Source organism: Schistocerca cancellata, chromosome 1, assembly GCF_023864275.1.
Source record: "Schistocerca cancellata isolate TAMUIC-IGC-003103 chromosome 1, iqSchCanc2.1, whole genome shotgun sequence".
In the NCBI taxonomy this organism is placed as follows: domain Eukaryota; kingdom Metazoa; phylum Arthropoda; class Insecta; order Orthoptera; family Acrididae; genus Schistocerca; species Schistocerca cancellata.
Genome location: NC_064626.1, coordinates 1,142,014,290 through 1,142,028,340, shown reverse-complemented (window position 1 = coordinate 1,142,028,340; position 14,051 = coordinate 1,142,014,290). Strand labels below are relative to the sequence as shown.

General features: G+C 38.9%; 1 protein-coding gene across 1 annotated transcript in view; it reads left to right on the top strand.

Moving 5' to 3' along the window:
* LOC126092919 (WD repeat and FYVE domain-containing protein 3) overlaps positions 1-14,051 on the top strand; it is a 327,125-nt gene that overhangs the window by 119,512 nt on the left and 193,562 nt on the right. Inside the window, exons 17-19 of the mRNA XM_049908653.1 lie at positions 4,733-4,914; positions 8,505-8,839; positions 12,697-12,912. Of these exons, the coding sequence (XP_049764610.1) occupies positions 4,733-4,914; positions 8,505-8,839; positions 12,697-12,912 (733 nt within the window). The remainder of the gene's footprint in view (positions 1-4,732; positions 4,915-8,504; positions 8,840-12,696; positions 12,913-14,051) is intronic.

The following is a 14,051-nucleotide window of genomic DNA, read 5'->3' as shown; positions in this document are numbered from 1 at the left end:
GCATTTTAGTACCTGTATAGTGTAAATTCACGTAGTCATCAGTCATCTGTTTGTTTTGAACAGCTTGTGAGATAAAAGAGAGGAAAAAAATTGTTAGGAATGGATAGGGACTGCGCCTGTTGTGTGTGGATTCAGGGGGAATTGGCCACCATCCAAACAGCTGGAAGCTGTGCTGGCCATGGTCGACAGGCTCCAGGCTGTTGCCCTAGGCTTCAGTGACATTGGGACACCTGAGGCGAGCGCTTTGGTGCCTCTGGAACCTGTAGTATCACCTGGGATCTCAGATGCCAATGCGCCCTCAGATTCGGACGTCCCCGCCGGTCGACACTTGCCTGACGGTGATTGGCAAACCGTGGTGGAGTCGCGAATCTCTGGGCAGAAGGCAAAAGTTGGTGCTGGCTGCAAGGCTGTACCCTTACACCTCCGTAACAGGTTTTAGGTATTGCCCACTCCTGAAAGTACTTCTGAGCCAGCAAGGGCAGCCTCACCTGTTGCAGCAGTGGCCGGTCTTCCTGAGAGGTCCGGACAAGTGCAGAGGGTGGGATTGCTTGTCGTTGGGAGCTCCAGTGTTAGGCGGGTGATGGATCCCCTTAGGGATATGCAGCTAAGGACAGGAAGGAAGCCAATGTGCACTTCGTGTGCATACTGGGCGAAGTCATCCAAGATGGGGAAAGAGTCCTTCCGAATGCCATGAAGGGTACAGGGTGCAGGCAACTGCAGGTGGTGGCTCATGTCGGCACTAATGACGTGTGTTTCTATGGATTGGAAAAGATTCTCTCTTGTTTCCGATGGCTATCTGAGTTGGTGAAGACTACCAGTCTTGCTAATGACATGAAGGCAGAGCTCACCATCTTGGAGCATTGTCGACAGGACTGATTGCGGACCTTTGGTACAGAGCTGAGTGGAGATTCTGAATCAGTGGCTCAGACAGTTCTGTGACCGTGTAGGCTGCAGATTCCTCAACTTGCGCCATAGGGTGGTGGGGTTTCAGGTTCCGCTAAATAGGTCAGGTGTCCACTACACACAGGAGGTGGCTACGCGGGTAGCAGGGGCTGTGTGGTGTGGACTGGGCAGTTTTTTAGGTTAGACAGTGTTTGTAAAGATCAAAAAGGGCTCCAGTCTCAAAGGGTACAGGACAAAGAAACAACGGGAATCAATCAAGCAACAGTTGGTATTGTAGTCGTAAATTGTCGTAGCTGTGTTGGAAAAGTACCAGAGCTTCAAGTGCTGATAGAAAGCACTGAAGCTGAAATCATTATAGGAACAGAAAGCTGGCTAAAACCGAAGATAAATTCTGCCGAAATTTTTACAAAGGTGCGTGTTCATAGGGGATAGATTAAGTAAAGTAGGTAGTGGTGTGTTTGCGTCTGTTGGTAGTAATTTATCTTGTAGTGAAGTTGGAATAGATAGTTCCTACGAATTGCTATGGGTAGAGATTTACTCAACAGCCGTACCAAAATAATAATTGGCTCCTTCTACGTACACCCCCCTCCCTCCGACTCAAATGATGTAATAGCTGAGTGGTTCAAAGAAAACTTTAATCTTATTTCAAATAAGTACCCCACTCATACAGCTATAATTGTTGGATAGTTAACCTACCTTCGATTTGTTGGCGAAAACACATGTTCAAAGCTGGCGGTAGACAGAAAACATCTTCCCAAGTTGTACTAAATGCTTTCTCTGAGAATTACTTTGAACAACTGGTTCATGAACCCACATGAATTGTTAATTGTTGCGAAAACACACTTGAGCTCTTAGACATAAATAATCCTGTTCTAATAGAGACCATTATGACTGATACAGGGATTAGTGAACACAAGGTGATTGTAGTGAGCCTCAAAACCATATCAGCCAAAACCACTATACATAAATGCAAAATATATCTATTTAAAAGAGTAGATAAAAATTCGCTTGATGCCTTCCTAAGAGAGAGTCTTCATTCCTTCCAAGCTAATTATGTAAGTGTAGACCAGATAGGCTAAAATTCAAAGATACAGTGTCGACAGCAATAGATAGATTCATACCGCATAAGTTAATAAGAGACGGGACTGATCCACCATGGTACACAAAACCTGTCAGAACACTGTTGCAGAAGCAACGAAAAAAGCACGCCAAATTCAGAAGAACGCAAAATTCCCAAGACTGGCTAAGTGTCATGGAAGCTCGAAATTTAGTGCGGATGTCAATGCGAGATGCTTTTAATAGTTTTCACAATGAAACATTGTCTCAAAATATGGTAGAAAACCCAAAGAGTTTCTGGTCATATGTAAAGTACACCAGTGGCAAAAGAAGTCAATACCATCACTGCTAGATAACGATTGAAATATTACCTATGATGGTGCCACTAAAGCGGAGTTACTGAATTCAGTTTTCTGTAATTCCTTCATGAAAGAAGATGAAGTAAATATTCCAGAATTCAAAACCAGAACAGCTGTTAGTGTGAATGACGTAAAAGAAAATATCTTAGGTGTTGTGAAACAATTCAAATCAACCAGATGGTATAGCAATCAGGTCCCTTTCAGAGTAGGTATACACAATAGCACCTTTCTTAGCAATCATATACAACCGCTCACTTGACGAAAGGTCTGTTCCTTAAGACTGGAAAGTAGCACAGGTCACGCCAATATTCAAGAGGGGAAATAGGAGTGAATCATTGAATTACAAACCCATATTACTGACCTCAATTTGCAGTAGGATTCTGGAGCATATACTGTACTCGAACATTATGAATCACCTTGAAGAAAATGAGTTATTGATACATAACCAACACGGATTCAGAAAATATTGTTCTTGTGCAACACAGCTAGCGCTTTATTCCCATGAAGTAATGAGTGCTGTAGACAAGGGATCTCAGGTCGATTCCATATTCTTAGATTTCCAGAAGGCTTTTGACACCATTCCACACAAGCAACTATTAATTAAATTGTGTGCATATGGAGTATCGTCTCAGTTGTGTGATTGGATTCATGATTTCCTCTCAGAGAGGGCACAGTTCGTAGTGATAGTCGGTAAATCATTGACTAGAACAGAAGTGATATCTGGCGTTCTGCAAGGTAGTGTCATAGGCCCATGCTGTTCCTGATTTACATAAATGATCCAGGTGATAATCTGAGCAGCCCCCTTAGATTGTTTGCAGATTTCGCTGTAATTTACTGTGTAGTAAAAATCATCAGACGATCAATTCCAATTACATGATCTAGAGAGAATTCCTGTATGGTGCGATAAGTGGCAGTTGGCACTAAACAAAGAAAAGTGCGAGGTCATCCACATGGGTACTAAAAGAAATCTGATAAATTTTGGATATACGATAAATCGCACAAATCTAAGGGCTGTCAATTCGACTAAATACCTAGGAATTACAATTACGAGCAACTGAAATTGGAAAGACCACGTAGATGATATTGTGGGGAAGGTGAAACAAATACTGTGCTTTGTTGGCAGAACACTTAGAAGATGTGACAAACCCACTAAAGAGACAGCCTAGATTACACTTGTCCGTCCTCTGCTGGAATATTGCTGCACAGTATGGGATCCTTATCACGTAGGATTGACGGAGGACATTGAAAAAGTGCAAAGAAGGGCAGCTCATTTCGTGTTATCGCGCAATAGGGGTGAGAGTGTAACTGATATGACATGCGAGTTGGGGTGGCAGTCACTGAAAAAAGGCGGTTTTCTTTGCGGCGAGATCTATTTATGAAATTTCAGTCACCAAATTTCTCTTCCGAATGCGAAAATATTTTGTTGACACCCACTTATGTAGGAAGAAATGATCATCATAATAAAATAAGAGAAATCAGAGCTCGGACAGAAAGATTTAGGTGTTCCTTTTTCCCATGCGCCATCCGAGAGTGGAATGGTAGAGAAGTACTATGAAAATGGTTCGATGAACCCTCTGCCAGGCACTTAAGTGTGAATTGCAGAGTAACCATGTAGATGTAGATGTTTGTTCACTGTAACTATTCTTTGCTTCATTCCGTTTTAGTTTTCTACATCTTTCATTGTCTTTCCCATCTATTTTTCACTGCGCCCCCCTCCCCTCCCACCTCTGTTACTTAGCTTTTCACTTTTATTAACTCAAGCATGATGTTTAAACAGTAATCTCCTTTTCATTCACCCTTCTTTGTTCCCCTTCAACCCTTCTCTCTGAAGAAGAAGCCACTAGCTCCAAAAGTTTGACAGTTACAACTGTCTTTTATGTGTGTGTTCTGCTGCCTCATATGTAGAGAGGTTGATAGCTTTTCTTAAAAAGTGTTACAAGTTAAAATAATGTCTTTATACTTTTCTGGAGTAATGTTGCAATTTCAAGCCCTCAGTTTTTGAGTGAATTCAGTAATTTCAGCCACCCAAAAAGTGACTATCAAAAGTGACCTTGCAGTGCCCATTCCTTTTTGTGTGTGAAACTAAAGGATTGTTTTCACATAATCAGAGAAACGAAGATTAAGGTTTAACATCATGTTGAGAGAGTTGCAGGATCAGATCTTGTCTCAGTTTTCAGATGAGTCCTTTAAGTACATAAACCTGGTCATGTAGGATTGTGGAACCCACAAAAATTTGGCAAGAGTGGTATTGAGGCTTATCTGCATTTTACAGTATCCAGTAGATTATTAATTTCTAATTCATATGCAATAAATAGCTTTTAATCACTTTGGCATAATTCATTATTAGTTAGTTTTGTGTGTTTGATCATTTGATGTAAGAATGGGAAAAGAAATATTTGTGTTATTTGTGCTAGGTACTGAAGAGTCTCGTTCGATCAGAGCGAAATCAGCAGATAATGTGTGAAGCTGGGCTACCTGGACAGTTGTTGGCATGCGGCCGTGCAGCACTTGAAGAAGACACGCATCCTCTTCACCCTCCACTTCAGTACATGTTGGAGCGATTAGCAGCCCAAACTCTAGAACCACGAGATCTCAGGTTAGAATCTGTTGTCTGTGTGTCATATTTCGTGAAATCAGTATTCTTTAATTGTACGCAGTGTCACATTAGTATTTTTTTGCCAGAAATCAGTATAAAGTAGTTACCATTGATCTCATTTCTCACTCTCTGGATTGAAGTCGAATCACTTAATAAAAGAATGGTGGCCTGATCCTGTAAAAAACATTATAATATGTTGATAGACTGATTGTGAAGGTTTGTGATGAATAGAGTTTCTTAGATGTGAAGATACACTTCATATGTCATATTGTATTTCATTGGAAGAGAAAACTTTACTGGCCAATCGATGTAAATAACAAAGATCAGCTTAGCAGCATGAATAAATCAAGATGAAGTTAAAACAACTACAAGATACTTAAAAAATAAATTGCAGATTAGATGATGTACCTCATGTTTAAGAAATGTGGAAAACAAATACATTGTGATACAACAGAAGTATGGGGCAAAAAATTTATCAAGAATACAGACAGTAAGAACTGGAATTAAAAGTGCAAATGGTCTGGATTGCTGATGACACACACAAGATTCAGAGTCACGTAATGCAAACTGGAAGTGGTACATATCTGGTAGAACGTGACTCTAAGGAACAGCTCATAGTGATAGACTACATAATACTAAAGAAGTAAGTGCCGACACACTTTGTAATGACTGAACCAAAGAAATAGAATAGTAGTACATGTTAATGTCAGAAATTGAATTTAATGGTATGGAAATGTGAATAAAATGTAGTCGAGACCTTTGTCGGTGGTGGCTGTTAACCTGAGAATTGAGACAAAGCCAAAGTAATATGGGATGGTAACTGTCAGTAGTGACAAGGGACAGTGGACTTGTGATCTTCCATGGTGAGCAGAACAATGAAACAGTAAAGAGCAACAGATACTAAGTAGTAGATCTACAAAAATAATAAATTTTTGAAAATATAAGTAATTGGATAGATAAAAAAACTAATCACCAAGCAGCAGCCGTAGAACACACATACAAAACATATGAGAGTTTGCTAGCTTTTGGAGGTAGTGGGTTTTTCTTCTGACAGAAGGGCTGAAGAGGAAGGAAAATGGGTGAGTGAGAAGTTTGGTGACATTTAGGAAAAGGAGTAGAGCTCAGGAATGTCGCACAGAACTCCGGGTCAGGGGAGATTTACCAGATGGGATGAGGACAGAAGGAAAGGCTGGTTGCTAGGAATGTGCCTGGACAAGATTGGAAAACCTGGGAACGTAAAGGTGGAAGAGGGTAATATGCAAGACAAAGATTACTGCTAAAACATCATAAAGGAGTTAATAAGAACAAAACGCTAAGTGCTTTGGATGTGATAGAGGTAGGAGGGGGACAGTGAAAAAATAGTTAAGTCAGGAAATAAAGTAAATATGGGAATGAAGAGAGGAATAGTTAATGTGAAGAAATGCTGGGACTGAAGACATTAACGTGAATTATGGCCAGGTGGGTGGTGAGAACCAATGACATCATGTAGTGTCTGTTTCCATCTACAGAAACTGATGTCTGGGGGGAGAATCCAGATAGCACGTGTGGTGAAACAGGTGCTGAGGTCATGAATGTCATGTTGTAGAGCATGCTTTGCAACAGGATATCATGTGTTGCCAGTATACATTCTCTGCCTGTCCCCATTCACCATAACTGTTAACTTGGTGGTAGTCATGCCAACATAAGAGGCCAAACAGTGTTTGCATAATTAACAAAATGTTCCAGGCTGTTATACCATGGTCGAATCAATTTCACATTAAAATGCTTCTCGCTCGCTATGAGCCAGGATGTGAACTGCACATTCAAAGAAGCTACGATCCGCCTTGAAAATGTCCTCTGCAGATGGGATGAAACATTGAGTTTTAATGTGAAATCCATTTGACCACAGCATAATAGCCCAGAACATTTTATTAACTGTGACATTTCTGGCTGTGAAAGTTTACATTTTTACAGCATTTCCATAAGAGCCAGTATAAAACGTACCCCATTAAACAAGAAGTTGTATAGCAGGTGTTATGCAGACACTGTTTGGCCTCTTACATCAGCATGACTACCACCAAGTTACCAGAATGAATGGGCATAGTCAGAGGCAACACACAATATCCTGTTGCAGAGCACACTCTAAAACATGACAGTTGTGACCTCAGTGCCTGTTTCACCACATGTGTCATCTGCAGTCTTGTCCCCAGACACCAGCTTCTCAGAACTTCGCAGGTGGAAACTGGCACTACATGATGTTGTCGGTTCTCGCCTCCCACCTGCCCTTAATTTCTTTAGTCTCAGCATTTCTTTACAGTTACTATTCCTTACCTCACTCCCTTTTTGCTTTCTACATATTTAGTTTTCTGGTGTGTCTATTTTTCGCCGTCCCCCTGCCACCTTTATCACATTCAATAAACTTAGATTTTTGCTCTTATTAGCTCCTGCATGATGTTTTAGCAGTAGTCCTTGTCTTGCATGTTGCACTATCCTCTCCTTTAAGTTAAGAGGTTTTCCAGTCTCATCCAATGCAGTCCCCAACAATCAGTCTTTCCTTCTCATCCTGACTGTTAAGTCTCCACTGACGCGGAATTCTGGGTGACTTTTCCAAATTCTACCCCTTTTCCTAAATGTCACCAGTCCTTTTCCCTCACCCCTTTTCCTTCCCCTTCAAACCTTCTGCCAGGAGGAGGAACCACTGGCTCAGAATGCTAGCAAACTGTAATATATTTTATATGTTTGTTCTCCTGTTGCTGCTTTGTGTGAAGATTTTTTATCTATCCAGTTGCTTACACTAAGCAGTAGGCTATTTTAAAATGTGTCACCATTACCTGAGCTGGTACAGCTGCTCAGTCTTTTTCTGAACAGTATGTAAATAACAAAAGGATACTGTCATAATTTGGAAAAATCTTGCATTCTCTTATTTTTGGTTTATTGGAGGTAGATTAAGAAACCAAACTAAGATATGTTCATGAAACAAGCTTCTGGAGAGTGGGATTGTTATCCTGAAGTACGAGTCACCAGAATGTGTCATAATGGCATCTGAAATATAGTAGGACAAAAATGTCCAGATTGTTGACAATGTTAAGAGCCAACATTTGGTATTCTTATTTTATTAAATAAATAACAATGCTAGGTAATAGATACAACTGCTACTTTTATATATTTTTTATATCTGGCTGCTACATTTTTCAACAATTAATAACAAACAGTTGGTAACTTATCACTTTGGCTCTAGTTTGAAATTGAAACAGTTATTGTTTGCAAGAAGATAACAGTAATTGGACCATTAATCTTTTTCAGATAATACAACATATTGACCACATGACTTAAATTAGAAAGTCTGATGTCCTTGAATTTTTAGTATTTCCAAGCAATCATGAATCATTATTTGTTCTTTGGATTTTGTGAACTCCATCATTATAGCTAAGGCAGTGTTGCCAATTTTAGAATAATTCTGTAAAAAAAAAAAGTAAAATTTCTGGCATACATTTAAAAGCTCATTTGCAAATATATAACTGTTATTTAAATAACTTTTCATTTGAAATATATCTATAATGTTCTTGTGTAGATAATTTCCACTAATAAGGAACTACTGATTACTTTTGCAGAGAATTTCTTCGACTTGGCGATCCACTGTGCAGCATTTCCATGGATGATGTTGACCGTATTTATCCATTGCGACCGCCTCATTGTAAGCCCGGTGGTCCTGTTCCATTAACACGTGTGAAAACTCTTGTATCTATGACAACGCCACGTGATTTTCGTACTGTGCATGGGAGCTCCATACTGCCTCCATTTGTTGAATTCGATATGTCAGCTGAGGGTTTTGGATGTTTATATCTGCCAAGTGTAGCACCTCAGAGCCCATCAGGACCACCTGTCGTCACTGTGGGTGGTTTAGGAGTCCCAGCTGATACAAGTGTTGTTGGCGGCATTGGATCAGGTGAATCCTGTTTATAGATTTTGTTGCACAATTAAGTGAATTTTGTGATCTTTTTTTCCCCTATCTGTGTAATTTGACTTTAAATGAATCTTTTGTGTGAACTATGCTTTCAGTCACAGAGGGATCCTGAAACTGAGATGTTGATAAAAGTAACATTACATTATACTACTTGTGTAATATTCTGTTTATACTTTCTATAGCAGGATTGCAAATTAACATGTTATTGTGTCTGCCTTCCAGATGAGTGTTTCAAAGATGTGGGGACAAGGACATTTGTCTTACTATATAACTAATTTCTTGTCAGTTTTCCTAAGAAGTAATGCCTAAACATTTTATATCGTTCATAACTACAGGCAAAAATTGTGCAATCAAAGTCAGAGAATGTTTGGTCACTATCACTTCTGAAAGTGTAGTGATTATTTGCAAACATTAGAAGAGTGAGAACTGTATATGAATGGAAACAGGTATTTATTGCAGAGGGAGAGGCAGAGCATGAAAGAGGGAGGCTGATTTGAAAGAGGTGGTAATTTTTATAGAAGGAAATGGAGTGACTTCAAAACAATTTATCTCATCACTAATAAATGCTATGAGGAAATATCCATTTGCTGGAATGTCAATATTAGAACAATTAAATGTCATGGAATGCGAGTAAGACAGATGTGCTTCAGATTTGAGTTTTTTCTTTGTAGGTAAACAATTTTGAAGATAGATGTGTGGTTATTTCTGCAGTGCATTGTAACTTGCTGATAGATTAAAACTGTGTGCTGGACCAAGAGTTAACTTTGTCTTTCACAGACAGGTGCTCAGCCGGTTGAACTATCCAGATGTGACTCACACCCCACCTTTGCAGCTTTGCTTCCACCAGTACTGCATTTGAGTCATGCTTGGATAGCTAAGTCAGCAGAGCACTTGACTGTGAAAGACAAAGATCCCTAGTTTCAAGTCCCAGTCTAGCACACAGTTTTAATCTACCAGGAAGTTTTAAATCAGCATACAATCCACTGCAGAGTGAAAATTCATTCTGGTGCATATTGATTATAAAGTCTTGCAGAATGTCAGCCTTACAATTGACAGCCTCTTCCTGACGTACTGTGTTTTTTATTGCTAAAGAACCCTACATTTTCAAACTTTGAAATGTGTTTTGTCTGTTATGGTAGCACATATCCTAACTCACTTTAATAAACATTCTTCAGCTTAAATAGGTAGTCCGAGTTACATTCATCTGGATCTCTGTTTGGCAGTAAGCTACATTCATGTTATGACTGATTCTTCTTTTCTTGGATCTTCTGGAACCGTATTCATCTGCAGCAGACCTATATATTGTTGACAACAGCTCAGTTCTGATAAATACTAGTTTTTCACCTCTCTCTTGTAAGCACATGTTGTCCATAATTAAACTTCCAGTTTTTACATGCTACAGAAAGAGAATTACTGCTCAGAATGATGTCAAATTTGATCAGCATATTATTGACACAGGTGGAAACATCATGCACAAAAAAAAAGTAAAGAAAATTTTACAAGTAGATGGTGGTGCAAGAGTCTTAACGTAGATGGTGCTGTAAGTGTCTTAACATGAATGGAGTCAGCTACAAATGGCAGATGAATTGCAATCAGTTTTTAGTCATTCTGGAACCAAAAACCACATAAAAAGCAAAATGACTTCGATTTCTAATTGTCATGAGACTAGCGCAAGACATGTTCAATAACCTGTCTACCGTTTTCTGCCACAAGTTGAAATCAAGAAACTGCACATTCCACAACAGGTTGGTATGTCTTGGAGGTCATGTTCAGAATGTGTTGTGAAATGCATACCTTCAATTCAGCTACATTTGTAAGTGGAGCCCGGACATAATACTGAGATCGGGTGATGTGGTCATCCTGGTTGTAGGAAAATGATGGCTAATAATTCTAAATTTCCGAAATGCTTCTGCAGCAGCCACTTCACTGGCTATGCAGTGTGTGGAGGAGTGCCATCTTGCATAGAAATGATCCTACCCACAAGTACACACTGCTGAAGGGTTGGAATGATGCTGGTGTGCAAAAGACTCTTGCAGCTTTTACCAGTGATGAGGTAACAGGATTGGCAGGACTTGTCTCCTTGAAAAAATATGGCCCTGCGACACAAAGTGCCATCAACCTCCACCACACAGTCACCTTTGCAGAATAAAGTTGTACCAGTTGATGAGCAAATGAATTTTCTGTTGGTCATATTCTGCAGTTTCCTTGGAGATGGAAATGGGCATTGTCTGCCCACAGAATGTTTCATTGCCATTCATTGTCTGCTTCCATGCAAGCAAGAAATTCCAGGGCAAAAGTATATCTTGGTGGCAGGCAAGCTTCTGAATATGGGTGATTTTATATGGATAGAAGTGCAGGATGTTTCATAGGATTTTATGTACCACCCTTAATGGCATGTCAAACCTTCGAGCAATTCCCTATGCACTGTGTATTTGCACACCACCGCTTGATGCCTCCTGCAATGCAGTGGCCTCATCTTCGACAAATGTCGGATCAGTGGCTTTCATCCCACTGCCACATTGCACTTCAAAAGAACCTGTCTTTTTGAATCTTGTAATCATTTGCTCCAGAGTCTTAGCAGGCATCAGACCAATGCCTGTTTTCTACCCTTGAATGTGTGGAACTTCTGTAGGGCTACTGGCGCACAGTCACCATTCTTGTAAAAGAGCTTTACCAGCAGTGTGTGATCCTTCAAGGAGCTATTGGTCAGATTTTTGTTAAATTGTTTTTTTACCCCCATGGTGTTTTCCCTTGCTTCAATAATATGCTGTTCAAATTCGATGTCATTGTGAGGAGTGGTTTTCTGTTTACAGAATTTTGAACTGAAACTTGAATTATGAACATCTTGTATGTTAGTCATGGACTTACTTCTCAGTTGACATGCCATGTGTGGTACAATATGTTAAATGGACCATAATAGTTCTAACAGCCTATGGCACTCAATTTTTCTTGGCACATTTGAATTCACTCCTTATTTGGACTTACTGGCAAAATAAACTACCACAGAAAAATATTAAAAAAAGACAGTACTTACTAGTTTCACATGGTAGTTTCTGACGTTCCATATATCCAGATTACAGCAATCACTCATTAAACACTTTGTCACGAAAGATGTTATTCTGTATGTACTTGTAGTATTATGTGTGGATTAGTTGTCTGTCTTTTCCATCTCACAAACTTATGCATTCAAACTCCAACTCTCAATTTCGTTCTCCTTACGCCCAAGAGGAGTGTATAAACCAATTGTTACACCATATAATTATGATGTGTGTGGAAAATCATACCTGTAAGCACATTAGATCATCAATGTGTCTGATGATAAAATATGTGGTTATAAAAATATTGTCTATTTGACACTACAATTTAGCTTATTTTATGTGCCCTCTTGAAACCATTTGCTTTTTTCTTGAAAATAAATTACTTTTGAAGTTTGTGTCATGCACAAAAGTGAGTCGCAAGTAATAATACCTTCTGATTTTGTAAGTGTAGTCGTAGCAAAGAATTATCTTCTAAACTTACTGACCTCTGGGCCATTGCTTGATTGAGTAAAAAATGATCAATGACAAATGTTTTGGAAGTTTACTGGAAAATGCAGAAGCTGCAAATGTTTGAGCACTGACTGCACAATTTTCTAGTTCATAGAGCCAGCAGTTTTCTCTCATTGTTACAATAGTTAGTACATGCTTTGCAAATTTAATTGGTAACTGTTGCTAACTAACATTTTTAATTTCCTTGAATATGGTAACTGCACTGTTAACCACTGAGGTTTCATACCTATACTCATGCACAAGAACTATTTATTGTATTACATTTTAATTTTATTTGTATCTGGATTTTAGGTGACAGAATGTTCCCACCACAGACTGGTTTGAGCTACTCGTCATGGATTTGCGTAGACAAGTTTTCGGATCCACGCACAGATCCACACTGTGTTCGGTTGCTCACACTTGTTCGCAATGGCCGTGATCATCATCTAATTTGTTTAGCTGTAGTGCTGTCAGCAAGGGACAAGGCTGTAATTGTTTCCACTCAAGAAACTGTGATGCCTCATAGTAGTAAGTAATTGAGTTTTAATATTTGATTATAGTGGCATATAAAATTTGCATATTGGGCTAGGGCTTCATGTAATGTGGTGATTTAAGAAAAAAGGTTTTTAGTAGAAAAAGAAATTATGAGATCAAACAAAAAGCTAGGAATGATAAGAACTTTTATTTTTTAAGTATGGTTATGCACCATCCATCACTAATCTGCTGGCGAATGGCTGCCTTTCATTGTTTTACATTTCCTTCTTTCTTCTAGTTTATATGATCATAAAATTATAACATTAATGCTCATGTTTTTCTTTTTGTAAACTTTCAAGAAATTTTATGTAATGTTCTTCTATTGTTATTATTATTATTATTATTATTATTATTATTATTATTATTATTATTACTTATACATTTACGCTACTACATCAGAACTGTATGGATTTGAAATCCAAATGCTTGAAATTTTTACACGTTATCGTTGTAATCAGTTTTCCTCAAATCTGTAAGTGGAGATAAATACAAAACTGTGCTTCAACATTTATATCAGTGATTGGGACTGTTGATGACAGCTTTTATTACAGTTACTAATCTAAGTGTATTCAGTTTCTGACCAATATCAATTTTAAAGAGATTACTAAAAAGAATTTACTTAAAAAGGCATTTAAAAGGAGATGTTACACTGTAGATTGTACCCAGTGAAGAATTTCTTAGGTAACACAGAGAATGGTCTTGGTAAAAAAATTAACAGAAGTATATAATAATAATAATAATAATAATAATAATAATAGTAATAATAACCCCCATGGAGGCCCGGGAAAGGAAAAGGCCTCCGGTATGTTCTGCCAGTCGTAAAAGGCGACGAAAAGAACAAACCACTAATAGGGCTAACCCCCCTTTTAGTGTGATTACTTGGTTCAGGACAGAACTAAAGAAGCCTCGGACAAGCGCCGTGATGGTCGGGGACGACGCTTGAACCCTATGCCCGCCCACAATGGTAACGACACTGCTAGCCAACTGGAAAATGATTTAAATCCAAATAGAGGTGTTTTGCAGGATATGCTTCCTGCAACCACCCTAGAAGGAAAACAAAGACAGAGGATGAGATGGTCAGATGAAGTTAGACACCTCATGTTCTGTTATTACCAAGCAACAAACCTAGGAAC